Source organism: Buteo buteo, chromosome 12 (assembly GCF_964188355.1).
Source record: "Buteo buteo chromosome 12, bButBut1.hap1.1, whole genome shotgun sequence".
Classification (NCBI taxonomy): Eukaryota; Metazoa; Chordata; class Aves; order Accipitriformes; family Accipitridae; genus Buteo; species Buteo buteo.
The window spans coordinates 16,207,508-16,225,679 of NC_134182.1; the positions used below are offsets into that span (position 1 = coordinate 16,207,508).

Genomic DNA, 18,172 nt, shown 5'->3' on the forward strand with positions numbered 1-18,172 from the left:
GCAGGTAACTCTGTGCATGAGAAAACCAATCATTTCTCTTTTAAAAGGCTTTCCTATAAACTTTGCAAATTCCCTACCATGAAACTCTGACTCTAAGTTCTAACTCTTAAAGTAACCTGGGTTTTACCAAGTTCTTGCTAGAAGATATTAGAGCTCTTATGAGTGGACCTACATAAAAACTTTTAACTATACCACACTATACAGCAAAGAATGATGATGAACTATATGAGGAAGTAATAAAAAAAGCAAGTTTTACACAAGTGAAAGCCATCACAGAATGTAGGTCAAATGGAGCTACCAACAAAAGATTACAAAAAGACTGTGCCCAAAAATTTTTTCGGTAATCCATGAGCCTCAGAAAATGACTGGCATGGTTGAAATATTTAGTAGCTTGCATTTTCAAGGCTTTGCTTACAAAAAGAGAAGCAGTATCTTTCAAATTAAAATAGAAACAAGGATCAAGTCTGACTGTTCAAGTAAATTACCAAAGTAAAGCTTGTTCAATGCACAAGATAAAGTAAAATACAATTTTGCAAAGCAATGTAATTCCACAGACTTCTTGAGAAATTTTGTATTGTGCAAAAAGAAACACTTTTAGTGTACCGCAAGGAAAGGGTTGACATGGCAGTGAATTTAGTATGCTAGCTAAAAAGAAATCATGTAGTTAATGCAAGAGAATGGCAGAATAAAGGGACATCAGTGATGTTCTGAAGAAGGGAAGATTTTTGGTGTGTAATATTTAGGATGAACTGGCAAAACTTCATGGCACACTGGACAAGAAAAAGCAGAAAATTTATTAGAATAAAATCAGACAGGAAAGTCAGGTGAAGGCCTTGAAAGCTGCAAAAACAAGAGCAAGAAAAGCAATTGTATTCATCACAAATACTTCAGTCAATGATGCCTGGCAGTGACATCAGACTGGAGAGACTGAAAGGGGAAGGAATTTGAAAGAAGTCAAGTTTATCAGCTGCAGGAAAGAGTACAAGGTGAGAATATGCATCTAAATGCTCATCATAGGTATTCTAATGTAGCTGATGTTACATGGGTATGGGCTACTACAGCTACACGTAATGGAATGAAATAAAATTAACTGATGGCAGAATCAAAAATGGATTTTCTGGTATGAAAATAAACCCCAAGTCAGTATAATACATTTTCTCTGTACATAGCTGCTTTAACGCTTAAAGGTACTGACAAAAATACGTATCAACACTGTACCTATGCTTGCACAGGGATAAAAGACACAGCACTACATGTAAAACTATGTGCTTGCAGAGTTTTTCTCTCTCACAAGAGTTCTACAGCACAATGTAAAATGTAACGCTGTGGAACTGAACTCTAGGCTGCAAAATAACTAATGCCGAGAACTAAAATAACACACTTGCAAACTTCATCCACCATCTTGTTGGGTATCCTTACATACTCTTCAGCCACCATTTTCTTTTCTATCATCATTGTTACATTAAAAAGAAAACCAAACTGAATGTTTTGTTACTGATGGTGTTGGTATTGAGAACTATTAAAAAGTATTTGATTAAGTTTTTAAATCAATATTATAATCATTTAGTGCACAATCATGCACATTTAACAGTCAATTTAACTCATCTGGTATCTCACACAACCAACACAATATGCAAGAAACAACTGCTGGGAATTGTTTCAGATGCTCTAAAGTATGTTAATTTCCAAAGCAAAATGACTTGTGCTGTGAATTTTAACACACTTGAAAGCCTGTACTTTCTCTCGTTCTGGAGCACAAATTTTGCATGTCTGAAGAGCTGTGATTCATCTTAAGAAAACCCATCTTGTGTTAAATGGAATGGAAACTGGACTAAGTGGTCAAATGACAAGTACATTCATATTCAAGCTGTATTATAAATGCATGTACAGTAATTTACGTCTCTCAGCTACCACAAAAGGCTCTTGATAAGCAGGTAATTTGCTAAATGGACTCCTTTATCCAAGTATTCGAAGGGCGTTACAAGAAAAATCTGCAGAGGCATTAATGTGACGTAAAGGTCAAGCATTGTGACATACCTTTCAAATAATCCCGCCTAACTTGCGATATGATGAGGAGGCTGCTGGCAGCACTGTTCAGTGTGAAGCCCTTGATGTGGGTCTCAGCACTAAAAGAAGCAGACATTTAGAAAGGAATTACTGACATGCTTCTGATACGATAATAAATGGTTGAGCACCAAGGTGAAATTATAAAAACTACTGTTCGTATGTTAAAAATATTGCTGCAAAATATCGACCTGGAGACAGCTTTTGTGTTATCCTGTCAATGGTTATAGAAGGATAATTTTTTTTTGCATTCTGACAGATGACAAAGTTGGAAGTGAGCAACAAAAGAAACAAAGTACAAGATTTTTTTTAAACAATCGGTTCAGATTCTTGAATGCTGACATATTAGATGACTAAAATAACTGCATGCCCTGCATTGTTCTGTTGTATCCTAAGCTGGATACTTTTTCTTCTTTTTTCAATAGTCACCATAATTATAAAATATAAAACTATTCTTTCAGCAATAAAAATGAAACATTTATTTTCAGCACTGTATATTTTAAACATAAACTAAAGCATATTATGAACTAACACCATATCATTTGGTTGATTAATTTTCAAATTTCTGTCATCTAGATGTATACAGGTTTTAAAGAGAACATACTGCTTTTGCTGCCTTAGCCATGTTAAAATTGCATTTTGCTTATCAATTCTTTACCTCCTATAATACAAAACTTCACATATCTATAGCAAAGAGAATCTTTACTTTAATAACACTGCTAAAGCTTTTCTAACACTCTGGAAATTAGTCAAGACAGACTAACCAGCAATCACATTGATCTTATACTACAAAATGTTCCTGTTCCTGAATGACATATAGCCACATTTTTAATATATAAGGATAACTTTACAAATGTTCATTTCTAGATTACAAAATCTCTACACAGAAAAGGGGGGCATTGCCATTTACCATATCAGCAATCAAGATAAACCTCACTGATCATCTTGTGGCAAACAACTGAGCAGCCTACCTACTTGAACTTAGAGGCTGAGCGGATTGGGAGGTAAGCAGGGTCATTGCTAAATTATTCTCCTCAATCCCAAGAAAATCCTTCGCATTGCACACAATATGACTGTCCTCTCAGTCACTTTCAGCCTCCCAGGCTCACAAATGCAGTCACTGGACTCGGGATTTTCTTACTCTCCCAACCAATCCTCTTAATCCCTGCCTAAGCACCCACTGCTCAGTTCCGCCTCCCCCCCCCCCGCCCCCCCCCCCCCCCCCCCCGCTTTGTCCCATCTGTCAAAGCCCTTAAGTCAACAATTCATGCATGAGACTGTAAATTACATATAACAAAGGATTTACTTTCTCCAATCTTCCAATCTTTAGTGTGATTAAATAGATGTTAGCTACTATTACAGAACTAATCCATCATTCCAATACTCCTAAATTTCTATTTAAAACTTCTTGGACTAAATGCAGTAAATATTCCTCAAAACAGTGCTGGAATGTGAGAGGTTGACCAACAGATCAGTAACCTTCTGGGTTGCTTGTGTTTTTTTTTTCAAATGGGGAGTAGGAGTGCAATTTCCTTCTACCACATCACTTCCTCATGGAATTTTCTCAGTTCTGGTAACAGGAGGCCAGTTTTAAAATTACCTGACCTTTTTAAATAGAAAAATTACTTATTTTGTTACCTATGCTAATGCTCATAGTAAAGCTCTCTAAATATTATTTAAATTTCAAATTTGGCTTCAAGCAGAGTAAAAAGAACAAGATGTTAGCTTATATAAATGAAGGTAGCTTTCCTGTATTTTATGAAAATATTAGGAGTTGCACAAGTTTCAGGCCACTGCACACATTTAAGCCTTGGAGGAGTAATCTTTTTGTAGTATGAGGTTGGAAAAATTGTCAAGCATGCAGAAATGTGTGCGAAACACACAGATTTGCTATTCCTCAACCATTGGTACATACACAATCACTTTATTTCAGTGAATAATTTAAAACTTACAGACTTTTGAAAATGCTTAATGTAAGCATCATTTTTTACTAGAAAAAAGAAACAGATAAACACCATGAGCCCTACAAGTATGAAGCATTTTCTGTCTTGATGCAACAGTGAGCTGTTACAGGCTTTTTAGAATGTCATTATTTGGCATTTCTATGCTACAAGATGCAGTATGAGAGTTCTGAAAAGCACAGGGGTTATTATGATAGTTGGCTTTGACCAGCGACCAAGAATAGAACCTTTTATTGAATCCTACTTTTTTTTCCTAAATAGAACACGGTTCAGAGGCTTAGACCTTTAAAACACATCTCCAACTTTATTAGTCATTAAAATTTTTTGTTCATTTTTTTCCTGCATTTTGAATTTACATACTAAAACACTTATCTAAGTGGGAATTGTGAATCATTGAAAGACTAGGAACAAGCAACCACTCTTCCAATCGGCAAATTACTGTTGATAACATGCAATACTTTGTGCACCTTCCTTACAAATGTGTTTGAGCTGCGGAGCAGGGAAGCAGTCAATGCATGTACAAATCTTCAGTAGAAAGTTTCAAACTTCTTCCCTGAAGAATCTTTCAATACATCTTTTGATACATTAATATTTTCTGCGCATGTTTAACAAACTACCTAAACTTTGTCAACATTCTTTGTACTTCTAAAACATCTCCTTTCCATCTTCTATTTACAAAGATTTATCAGTTACTTCCATTTCAGGGAGCTTAATTTGATAAACTGTTTTAGTTTTTCCTTGACGTAAGCCATATATCCATCAAGCACAACCATTCCTTACCATAAAGCCCAGTTACCTATTTGAAAAAACATTATTTGTTCTTCTGAATGCAGAACTCAAATACTTTTTCAATGAAAAACATTTCTTTGGTCTAAACACTTTTAAAGAAAACGTGAAAATAATAAACATCATCTTACACTATACTGTTCCCAGACATCAAAACCTAAGTTGCCTCTAAAAATTATTAGATTTTTACAGTGCTCTATGCATCATGTAAGTTACCTACAGGGACTTTCAAATTCACTGTATTGAGTCAGATAAAACATTTGATGACAACCACTGTTCTTGCTTTAGCTGAAGAAACTAAAAGACTTAAATTTCTTAAATTTTTGTTCTTCTTGCCTCTACATTGATGAGTAGTAACACTTCTACTTTGAAGCCTATAATCTGACCAGAACACACATTACAGGCAATAATTAAAGTGGCATACCATACAACACAGTAAAGGTTAATTTGTTTCTGGTGATTCTAATAATACATGACAGCAGGTTGGTTTTATTTCAGAAGTGTAAGAGTTGGATCTAAGGTTTATGGTCATCTCCTAGCCACTGGCATCACAGTCAAACATACCATTTTGCATTTGGCAGGCAGCCAGCTGCCAGGGTGTGTGGGTAGGGTAGGACAGGAGCAGGGATGGGCATTGAGGGGAATGCTCACAGGCAGTTAAGTCAAGGAATCTTGTCTGTTTGGATATTGCTCTAAAGAGGAAAAGGCAGACTGCCAGAAGGGTAGACTTTCAGCTCTGATGCCAAGTACATTTGTTGATACTGTTAGTTGAAACGAGCTATTAGCAATACATACTGTCACTCTAGTACCTTTTTAATATATGGCATATCACCCTATGAAACACCAGTGTATTTCTTACCATAACTCCTAATTATCAGTCGTGACCCATTTTCCCATTGAAAGATAAGGACTAACCTGAAAATTATCCAGGAATTATTTAAAAACACCTCCCCAAACAATTAAAATCCCCCAAACACAGAAAAGCCTTACATGTGTTTCACTTCGATGGCTTCTTCAAGACAATTCTGTGTTAACAATGCTTTTATAAGGGCGGTATAAGAACGATAATGAAACTTGCTCTTCCCTTGCATTTTCAGGAAAATATCGTAGGCCTCTAAAAAGGAAAAAAAAAAAGCCAAAATGAAATGTCATATTGCGATGATGTTGATCATAGAAAGAAATCACCTATTCATTGAAAATGTCCATCTTAAATCTATTTATCCTCTGCTTAAATCTTTGAGCCCAAAGCTGTTGGTCACAGCTTGTTCAAAACTGCTCGTATACAACAATCAATTGACACATACCTCCACAGAACAAAAAGTTTGCTACTGCTCTTTTTATATATGTGGCTGTTGCTTAAATACCAACAGAGCTGGTTAGGAGGGGAAGACTCAGGATTTTTAAAGCAACACCTAATTCTGGGGTATATAGTTACAGTGCCTGGTGCATGATCACAACAGCGTTTAACAAATAATATAGGAGATGATTCCAATATGGGGAGATCAAATTATTTGGCTACAACAAGATTTATACAAAACATACAATTTACAAATATACAGATATTTAACAAGTAAACTACGCTGCATTTGTTTGACTGATTAACAGTTTTATTTCATGCATTCACAATAACTGTCAGTGTATGAAAAGATGTTACCAAAAAGGGGGAAAAAATGATAAGCACACTTTTCAGTCATTTATTTTTCTGAAACAAGATTATGCAGCTATAAACATACAGCTAAAACTGCCATCCAGGCTGTAACATATGCTAGAAAGCTGTGTTAAGAACCACAAATGATCTTTTACATCTAAACTGTGACTGCATGTTTCATTTAATGAAACTCAAAAAATAATCCCTTTCCTAATTGAAATCATAGCCACAACCACCTTTAAAAGTTTTCAGAAATATTTAGACTATCGCTACAAATTTCCCAGCTAAGCATTTTTTTCTTATACATTTAAAGTAAAGACAACGATAACTCATTTAAATCTTACTGTCACAAGAGACATCACACTAATAGCACTTACTACAGTGTGCTGTGGAATTTTAAGCTGGCATTCCCCAAACCAACACTGTTGGTGTGCCTTTTGGTTTGAATCTTAAACTTCTTCAACCAAAGAGTATACATAAAAACCTCCTGAAACGTGGGCACAAAAATGACTATGCATAAAATTTATTATTTACAACAAACTCTTACACTGAGTTAATAATTAGAATTAACAGTGCCATCCATAATCTGTTCTGGACACTTGGAGCTACATTATATATATATATATATATATGAATAGAGATAATGGATAAGAATATCACAGCAAAAATTAAATCCACTTCTGTGTATGTGAGTTTCGTGTATACAAGAGAGACACAAAAGATGGAGAGAGAATATGACTGATGTCTGACATTACAATAGTGATTGCATTGTAAACCAAAAGACCAATGAAACAACAACAGGACAACACAGGAAAGGTCCTCAAACCCTCAACCATGTTTACTTATAGGTCTAAGGTTAAAGCTTGGCTTGCTGCAACATCCTGAACCCTCTTGACTGCTCAGATGCTGAACACCAGCATTCATAGTGTTCACACTTAAAATTCAGTGGGAAAGGCATTTTTTCTTCCACTCTTCTGAAATCTGAGGTACCAGTAGACTAGCAATCACATTCAACAATAAAAAAACCCTTTCACTGGTATAATCTATTACAAGTGTAACCAATTATTTACAAAAATGTAGCTGACTGGTGATACGTTGGTTCTTTCCACTCATGAAAGCCTGTTTAAATCCTATTATTTAAAGCCAAAAACTCCTTATGTTTGGAGATTCCTACAAAAGCTCTGCTGTTCTCAGACTGAACTAGGATTTTGTCCTGTGTTTGAATATTGCTTTCCATTGCCTGGGTACAGAAATGGACCTTGCCACCAGTAGACATGATGTCAAGTGTATGTTACCAACAATTATCACAGTCCAAAAAATGTAAGATCTATTTCTACAAGGAAATATATTTAAATCTTTTTTGTAATGACTAGTTCAATGAAGAACTGAAAATCTTTGTATCAGTATTGTTTTCCTGTTCTAGGATGTTTTGTTGTGTATGTCAGTCCTGACCTCAGAATGATTCTCCTATTCAGATTATTTTCTTAACATTATTTTACATCAGTGCAAGTAGCATGTTTAAAGTATACGTACATGAATCTTGAATTAAGACATATGCCCAATCAGGTATTATCAGCTTATTACTTCTTCAGATAGCATCTAAAATTACTCAAGTATATTAGCATTCCAAAGAGAAAGTTCTTGGTTTCAAAATCATATTGTGTTATATGAGCTATTTCAAGTAGAAAGATGTGTTAGAAAAGAGACAACTTGCCAAGAAAGTCTCAGCTCTCAAGACTTTTTGTCAAATTTGTTTCAGTAATTGCAACTGTTTGGGATATGTGTAACATGATCCCCTATAGTCAAGTTCTCATACTGAGGAATCAAGATAAAAATGAAAATATGACTTTGCATAAATCAAGCACTTCAGATAATAGATTTTTCAAAACACCTCCATGTCAGAGTTGTTAAGTTCATTAAATTAGTTACATAACTAGATCAATCTTCTTTTCTATCAAAAAGCTTATGTTGATAAAAAGTTATTCTACTCTATTACATTCACATCAAAATTACATTATACTGTTATATAAAAGCAACAACTTAGTTTTTATAGATTTTTTTTTTTAAGACAAAGAAAACTGTTTCCCAACAAGGAACTGTTTCCCAACATTTGTCATCTTTCCCCTTTAATTCCCAATGGCTCTAGACCACCTCCTCTCAAATACTGCACCTTGAAATAAAAGAATATGCTGAAGTAATTTACTGAAATTCAATATCAAATGTCCTCATAGATTGTTAGCAGTTACATTTTATATTTTTGTTTTAAACTAGTCTCCCTGCAAGGTCCAAGGCATATTTAGTTTCTTCCTGCTCTCCACTTGATGATTCATGATATCAAAGGCACAGGACACTTTTCTAGGAATAATGTTATAAAATGCATTGCATTAATTTTGCCTGATATTCAGTGAAAATATTTCTGCATTTCTCATTTTCTTCCAATTTCCAAAATTTACCAGCACAAAGAATTTTGTGCAAACTTAATGTCTGCCATAAAACACGATTCTTAAATTCATATACATAACATGAGATTGCACTCCCTACATACAGAATATCCAGACTCCACTCAAGACTTTTAATCAGTGCTCCTATGACTGAATAACTCTATAAGGTCATTTCACTAACAACAGAAGTTAACTGTGTGAACAACTGACAGATTCTTCTTTTAAAAACTGAAAGCTTAAAAATCTGTGTCCAACCTGTAAATTATACTGATAACACTCAGAAGAAAATGACTAGGTGTCTTGTATTTTAAATCTTCCTCATTTAGCAAAATTAATTTTAAACCTATTTAATTCTATTTTCTAATCTGCTTTCAAGTGAGATACCTAGTTATTTGTCATAGGACAGGCAAAAAAAAAAAAAAAGGATTTCCAGAATATTCAAATGCTCTGCGCTTTGGCAAATCCTAAAAAATGGACTGATTTCCTCCCTGCTTTGAAACGTCCAGTAATGTTAGTTCTGACTCTGTGCCCCTGCTTTGGGATGAGATGGCTAGGAATGGATTTCCAATGATTAAACACAGACTAAGCCAAAGTAACTGCACTGAACTACACTCCTCCTTTGTATATACAAAGGTAAATACCCATCTATAAGTGGATCCTCTATTTATCTGAGGCAGGGAAGTTTGCACAGAAGAGCTGTTCATTTTTTATAGCAGAACTGATCTGAAGTGATCTCTCAATAAGGCCATTTTATTTGTGGGGTGGCACCCACAGGCACAGAGGTTTGGAAACAGTAAGCTGTGGGGACACAGATTTTGATCTTCTGTTTATAGTCTGTGTATTTCTTTTGGGGAGGAACAACAAGAGGGAAAGTTTCCAAATTCTAGAGGAACATGGACAACTTTAATTTTAGTTGTAAAGAAGCTTAAGACACTACATAACACATTGAATCCTCCCTTCAAATAGAAATAGATAGTTTTGCAACATCAACAAATAGAAAATAGACTAAGAGATAAAAGCCAAATAGGAAAAGAGCAATGATTATCTCCATGACATAGTCCCATCTCATTTAATGTCATCTAATATCTTTGCCGGTAGCTTAAATAAGGTACCTAAAGTATACTTTGGAACCATATCTGATCTCATTATTAAGACCTCAACAGCAATGAAAAAATACAAAATATCTGAACAACTTCTTTTAGTAAGTAATTGCCTTCCCATAAACATGCCCCAGTTATTTCAGTTGATATTAATCTTTCATCTCACTACACTTCTCATTGGTCACAAGTTTTAAGGTGTGAGACAACAGCTAGATTTTCTGGGAACTGTAAAAATTGTATTTTTTTGCATAAATTCTATATATAAATTTAGTTTCTGGTGTTTAATGGATACATTTGAAAAGTCTAAAACATGGTGTTAATCCAACAGTATGAAGTGAACTGCAGACCAACAATACTTTGGTAATTTTAAAATGGGCAACTTTACCACAGGTTGACTTGACATTATCACGTACCTTTCCTAACATACTAGCAAACCAACAAAAAGCAGCAGTAAGCATCTATTGCTCTATAGTTAATTGATATCTTAAAGTTAGTGCTGAAGGGGGAAAAACCCCAGTGGTTTTCAGTTTACCTTTTGCATTGTTTTTCTTGCAAAGCATCCTTATTTTTCTTTCTTCCACATCAGAAGCACTTAAACTTCCAGTATCTTCATGTCCAACCTTTAAAACAAACAAACTTAAATTTAAGTTACTGTAATGCCATCTGTTAACATTTTTCAATGGAAAGAGGTATATTCAAAAGTGTTGTTAGCTAGGAAAGTTAAACTCCAATTACCTTTGGTACCTCAAATGGAACAACCTGACCATTTTTTTCAAGTATATCAGCCAGTAAGGTTAGTGTTTTCTCACGAGGGACAACATTTTCTTCTTGAATTTTAGTCCAAACAGCTTCAGCCTTTCTCCAGTCACCATTGTTCTCTGAAACAAGATTCAAATCTTCAGACAAAAGCACATTTAGAGTATGCATACATAAAGCGATTCAAAAAAGGTATCTTTGGAAAATAATTATCAATTAATCATGTACTTCTGCTTCATGTGATCATCAACTTGAAAAGCTATAAACTACTTATAATACACAGAGAACACCAGAAGATGCAAACAGAAAACAACTCAGAAGGATTGTATGAATTTTCAAATAAATGAGAAATTAGTTCAAAAATATTACAGAAGTGGTCATCCTAGCTCATGAGTTCTAATATTCGTGACTGTTAATTGTAAAAACAGTTACAAAAAAATTCTAAATTATTACAAAACATTAACATTCTACGGTACCACTTCTAAGTTCCGTTTGGAAATTCTTGAAATGAAATCCTCTGGTTATGTTGCTACTGAGTTAGAGTGTCTACATCCCAGAATTTTACCACTTCCAAGTCAAAGAAGTGTTCTAGGCCTTCAGGCTCCCATTTTGCTAAGAAAAAAAATGCCTATATGAAGACTGTAAAAGCTAAGTTTTCTGAAAGAAAAATTTAATAAATTGCTACCAAATTCACAGAATAATTTAACCGTTTTCAGTAAGAATAGCAATTTATATATACACCACTGTACATAACTGCAAATAAATAGAAAGCTGGACTTTGTGAAAGAAAACAGTTAATTGCTATTTAACTACATACAGCAGGTGGTTTCCTGTGTCTCCTATCATAAGTCATCAGAACAGCACTGACTTCTGGTTGTAGATCCTATTCACAGCTACTTAAACCCAACATGGGCTAGCTATGACCTGTCTGTTTCATGGTTTAATTCAGAATCTCAGAAATTAAGACATGCAAGGCAAGAAGGCAGAGTCAGAAAGCGGATGATGGAATGAAATGTTCACATGGGAATATCTCAGCCTCTAACAGCAGCTCTTCAGCTATTCTTCCACTGTTCAGTTAAGGAACTTCAGCTTTTCTGTAGACTAGGCTCCACTGGACTAAGTCATACCACACGGAAAAGCTGGAGCACCCAGCTGGAAGCAGCATGACACACTTGAATATTCTCTAGAACTGTTATAAAGTTGGTGTTTCAAAGCAGTATGTACAGCTTTGCAAACAATATTGCAATGCAATACTGAAACAGTGCAATGTTCTGTTCTTTCCAGGAGCAGCATGGGTTTAGGAAAACACATGGATATGTAACTGGGCTGGTTCAAGATCCAAGCCCACTTTCAACAAGGTTCTGGCATCACTTCAGCTTTTTAGACTAGGCAGAAAACTTAGTGACTACCAAAGTCAAATAAAGTGATTGGTTTTAAGGACTAAATACTGCAGATAACATTTTAAAGCAGATTATTATGGCAGCTAACAGAGTAGGACAGAGAAAGTCTCAATACTTTTTCATGTGTTTGTAGCTATGTTTGACACTCGTGAGGCCCATCTAGAGGACATGTTTTCAGTTTGGGGGTCCATAACTATAAAAGAAATGCTAGCAACTGGAGCAAATTCAGCCATCAATACAGACATGGGGCTGGAGCAGATGACATAAAAGAGGAAGACTAAGAAGACGAGTTTTCAGCAGCCTGGAAAAAAGCAGGCTAACCAGGGATCTACTTGCTGTCTTCAGTTACCTAGCTGACAGTTAAAGAAGAGCAAGTCAGTCTCTCCTTGGAAGTGCACAGCAAAGGATGAAAGGTGATGGTTAAAAGTTCCAGCAATGGAGTATCTGAGGATGATCAAACCCTGGAACAGGTTGGCCAGGGAGGCTGTTTGATTTCCCCCCTTGGAGGCACTCAAAACTTTACTAGACAAAGCCATGACGCAATATAACTGAAGCTGTCCTAGCTCTGGGAAAGGGCTAGGCCTAAAACTCCTGAGGTTCTCTCCAGCATAAATTATTCTGTGATTGTAAAAAACCAAATGCATTGTTTTCAACATTTTTGATCACAGCTTGGAATAGATAGTAGGTTCTTTTTTTGTATGCTTAAAACTGATCTGAAGGTATGGCTTAGGTGCACAATGACAACTCTTTACTGTACTTGTACATGGGGCAGCTTTGATAGATCATCCAAAATGGCTGAAAGCAGGAATGAGTGTGGTTTTTGTCTTTTATGGTGACAGAAACCCACAAATGTTTTCCGCTTCTTTGAGTAGATGGAATTGTTTTTGTCTTTTGAAAGAAGACTGAAGATTTTGCATGACAGAATTTGATAAATTGTATCTTCTTAGATTCTCTTCCTAGTAGGCACTGTCAGACTTAGTCACTGCCAGAGGTGAACAGGATGAGTGGAGAAACAGGAAGGCTCCCTCCCTGTTGAGACAAGATTGCTTTTCAGACCTACTTTATTTTTGATGGTGAACCAGCATGTGCAAAGCCAGAATTGGGTAACGCTACAGTTTGGTTCTGAAGCTTTCTAAGGCTGTTCAGGAAATGAAAAGCAACAAAGTTCTCAACGGGTCTCTGGTCTTTTTTTTGTGGAAGTAGTCATCTTTTCTGCTTGTGGTAAGAAGCCTCTTGCATTACCGTATGAAAAGAAAAAGAGGGTTCAAACAGTATTTTATTCAGCATTAAAACATAGCTAGTTCTAGTCAACCATATACATGGGCAACAGCCTAAAATTACTTTAAGTTCAAATGCAAGTTTTCCCATGACCAAATATATCAAATTGCTGTAATGGTTCATTAATATACACATACACACACACACACATATTACCAAAGTACAGAGCAATCCCTGTAATGCCTTTTTTTTAATGTCCCAATTTACTGTTTAGTGCTCCATACCCAATCTTAACAGAGAACGTTTTTTCAAGACTTGAACTAGAACTAAAGTTTCCAAAATTTTTATTATGTATAATACAGTATGATATACTGAATAACAAAACCAGCACAGACTGAAAAATACAGAAAGAGGAAATGAAAAACACTATAGATACATCCTACAACAAGTCTGTAGCATAGAAATGGAACTTTCAACTTTAAAAACTGTTCCGTTCCTGTAAGTGATGTAAAAGTTACTTGTGGCTGATGAAGAATTGGTAAATTTTTTTTTTTAAAAATGCACCTTTCAGAACTAGATCCAATCACAGGAAACACCAGATCTTTATCAGTTATGAAGATATAACAAATGAGCAGTTTTTCTTCTTCAAGCATTATTAAAAACCAAAACAGAATCAACTTTCAAATTAGGATACAAGACAATAGCATGGATTTCAATACTTGTACTATATAAGTTCTATGTAAGTGTTCAGGTCTGCAGGTAAAAAAACCCAAAACCCTGTACTCTCCCCTTGCCCAAAATGCCTCAGAAACACTATCCAGGCTAATTGCATATCAGGATAAAACTCCTCTCCAATTCAGGGTTATGTCCTATCTCCAACACTAATGCAAACAGATTACAACATGAAAAAGATCACAAACTCACTTACCACACAGTTGAAGCAGGTAGTAGTACATCTCATCTCTATCACATTCAAATAGGTTTTGAGTTAATTCTACCAAGTGTTCCAAAGTCTCCATCTTTAAAAAGAAAGGAAGAACATAGTTAGACCTCAGCCAAACAATTATTTTTTTCTATATATGTGCACTTACATGCTGTGTGCATTCAGCTAAAATAGTATTTCTGTTTAAGTATACACCAGCATTTACACAGAGCATTAAGTTCACCTCATCAGCCTGTCACACGTCCTTTCACAAACATAAAAACCAAGCAATGAAATATTTCAAAACAATTTTTCTTGGAATATAATGACAGTTACACAGAAGACATCATATGAGCCACATACCTGATTGCTTGATATACACTTTTTTGCAAACCACTGCAACCTTCCAGAGTGTGCTCTCAAGCCAGGTGTCTGTAAAATATTTCCACAAGAAGAAACACATTACTTCACATAGAATATTCTAAGGAAAAATAAACATAATACATGTACTTGTAATAAAAGTTCAGTTTTTGCTTGCTTTTTGAAATCTGAATGAGACTAGAAGCTCACAAATTATCAAGTTAGGTTGCATTTATGAGACACTTAAAAATTGCAGTCATTTTCTTCAAGACATTTTTCTATTTAGCTAAACACTGCCAAAAGAGTTGATTTAAAATACACTTCAGATGAACTGAAACCTTAAATAATTTTACCACCACAGTAATAGAGTATTATTGCTATTACCCATAGTAATCCTTCGTATTACTCATGGTAAAGAATTAAACCAAATTTTTCCAAACTGTCTTCACAATGTAATGTTTGCATTCAAAACCACTGCAATGTCTTAGCACCTAGAAAACCATGCCTCTCAACCACATCATCAGCATTGGGTACCCCTCCTCTGCTAACATTAGCCATTTTCTTACAACTATTAATATCTAAAAACAGTAAATATTTTTAGATATTGACTTTTCTTGCTACTGCTCAATAAGAAAACGAGGAATTTATGGAGCAGTAACTGTTAAAATTATAACATACTGCCAATGCAGACGGCAGGTATTCTAACTATAAGGCAATTACTATCCCAGAACAGAGCAAAGGCTTACTTTTAAGTATGTGTACATGGAGGAACTGATGTATAATAGTCAATATGCCACAGTTCTTTCTGTTACTAATTTTCCCAGGTTTGATGAGCCTTTGCTTATTCATTCCTTTGTTGTTTCGAGCAGACTACAGCTACAGAATACACATTCTCAATAAGGTTTCAATCCTTGGAAACTTTATCTGGTATAGACTACCACATTGTGCATTCTCAGTACCACAGGCCATAATCAAAATACTGGTTCCTCCACTTAAATAAATTCTTAAAGAAACACAGGAAAATTCAAAGTTTTTAAAGAAACATGTCACAGGCATGCCAGGACTTATGTCTGACATGTCTAAAAAACGAGATACAAAAAAATCTATGTGCAAACCATCCATCATTTTCACCTCTTACCCTTCCCCTCCCACAGAATACTTGGATTTCCTTTCTTTATACTCTTGTTTTAGCACAAGGATCATTTACAGAGGACTCTGCTTTCATTTCGGGTGTCCAGATTCACATCAACATAGCTCAAAGTGGTTCCAAGGAAATGTCTGTTCATCCCTACAGAGAAACGTGTGTTTTGACTCTTGAAGGCTTTTAGCTGTTAATATTGTAAGAAATCTCTACTGCTGAAATGTGAAGTGCAACTGCCAAAATTTTAACACAACTTTGCAAAAAAGAGACAGTTTGAACAAAAAACTGTGAGAAATACTGAGTGTCAGTTCCAAAACAGTGGAAACAATTACCACTGAAAAAGTCAGTTTATCTTCTGTGTTTTTAAAACAGGTAATTTCCTTCTCTCATATTCTCCAAGCACAGAATTATTACAGTTACATCTTTCTGAAATAATTCAGCATACACCAGAAAACTAGCATGCAAAACTTCAGTCAAAACTGTTAAAATTTGCTAAATATATAGGAGAAAGTGTTTTGCAGAGTAAATGTTAGGCCATATAATCCTACCAATCATTGAAATCATTATTTGCAATCATTGTAAGGTTTTTAAAAAATAGGATATTAACCCCACAGTTCTTCAACATGGAGAAGCTTCCCCATATATTAAACTGTACTATAAAGATAGCCTCAATACAAGATGTTACAGAAAAATAGTGGGTTCCCAAGTATTCAAAAGTGGTATATATAAACACACTTCTGCTTTCCAGGTACTTGCTTTTTTTCCAATTAGGGTTTTGTTTTTTTTTTTTCAGTTATATACGTTTGTAGGTACTTGCTCAGTGCTTTTTTAAGAGCTATCAAGCAGTTTCACATAAAATATGCTGAAAACTAAGTCAAAAATTAACATCTTACACAACAGGCTCTTGAAAATGAAAAAGAAAAAAGTATGTTGCCTGCATTTGTAGCTAATCCTCTTTAGGGCATGGTAAAATTCAAATGCTGAATTCACTTACAACTTCCAATATCATTGCTGATCTGAATGCCAACGAACTCAACAGCTCCAAAGCTACAAACTTTTTATAGTAAATCCTTTCCTGTTCAGAAATGATTGATGTGTCTGTCACTACAAGGACAGCTGAGTTATACAACAGATATCCTCGTGTTTCATTTTGAAATTGAGAAGTGTTTTCACATACTGCAGGTCTCAATCATCAAAAGAACATCTAGGTCAGATTAACTAAATCTCCAGGGCTTGCCTGATAGTCCATATTTGTAGCTTATCCCTTACCATCTTAGGGAATTTTAAACATTGCATTTAGCAAGAAGCAGACTTTCTACAATACAGCAGACTAAGATATAGAATAAAAAAAAGCAAGGAATAATAATGAAAAAAATTAAAAACCTGTTACTCTAATTACTCTTCGCAATTCCCATTTACAATTTTGATCTTGCTTGTTCCAATGAACTAAAAAAAATCTATTATTGAGTCTTAGTGTTTTGCTGGTTTTGTTTGTTTTGGGTTTTTTTGGTGGTTTTTTTTTTTTTTAAGATATCCACTGCTTTAAAGAATGAAATAACCATTGAGAGTCTCAAGCAGTTCATACAGCATATAAACTAACCATAGAGGTTTCTGGCTTTTACATTTTCTTGGAATATACAACAGTTGTACTGTACCAAACCAAGGTTCATCTAGCTTGTTATCCTCTCCCTAACAGTGCCTACAGGAGAATATAAAATGACAGAAGACCCAGCAATACTTCCCCCTTAGTGTTCTTTCACTCTCTAACTACTTCAGGTTCAGTGGGTCACACTGTTTCTAGTAAGTGATTTCTCTTCCATGAGCTTTTCTGGTTGCCCCTGGAACCCCGTAAGATTCATCATTCATATGATCTTTTGGCAAAGGATTGCCTCAGCTACCTTCTGCAGAAAACCACCAAAATACTACCATTTTGTTTGTTTTCAGCCTAGCTTCTTGTTGCTTCATTTGAAGCCCCTAGATTTTGTACAGGAAGACAATGCACAATTGATTTTTCTTTGTCCTCTCCAATTCATATTAATTTCATGAGTAGTATATATAATTCCCTGTTTCACTATTTCTTCTCCAGACTAAGCAGAACTTACCTATTTAGTCATACCTCCTATAAAAACCATCCTATACTTTTGATCACATTTGTTACTATCTTTCTGAGACTCAACATACAACCCTACACTAATTTACTCACTGATTCTATACCTTCACACACAGAAAGGAAAACTAACCAGAAAGGGAAGAAAAAAATGCTGCATCTTCAAAAAAAACTCTTGCCAAGCAGCACTCAAAAATCACATGAATGCAACAATCCTAACACACTGAAAGCATTTGATTTGTTCTCCTCCTTCCTAAAACCAATCACT

At 35.1% G+C, this 18,172-nt stretch overlaps 1 protein-coding gene across 2 annotated transcripts in view; it reads right to left on the reverse strand.

Moving 5' to 3' along the window:
* The window catches only part of LRPPRC (leucine rich pentatricopeptide repeat containing), a 94,174-nt gene that overhangs the window by 14,387 nt on the left and 61,615 nt on the right, over window positions 1–18,172 (reverse strand). For both annotated transcript variants that reach the window (XM_075042821.1, XM_075042822.1), the window contains exons 26-31: window positions 14,660–14,728; window positions 14,303–14,393; window positions 10,736–10,878; window positions 10,533–10,620; window positions 5,802–5,925; window positions 2,038–2,126 (exon numbers count right to left, since the gene is read on the reverse strand). In XM_075042821.1, coding sequence (XP_074898922.1) covers window positions 2,038–2,126; window positions 5,802–5,925; window positions 10,533–10,620; window positions 10,736–10,878; window positions 14,303–14,393; window positions 14,660–14,728 — 604 coding nt within the window. The remainder of the gene's footprint in view (window positions 1–2,037; window positions 2,127–5,801; window positions 5,926–10,532; window positions 10,621–10,735; window positions 10,879–14,302; window positions 14,394–14,659; window positions 14,729–18,172) is intronic.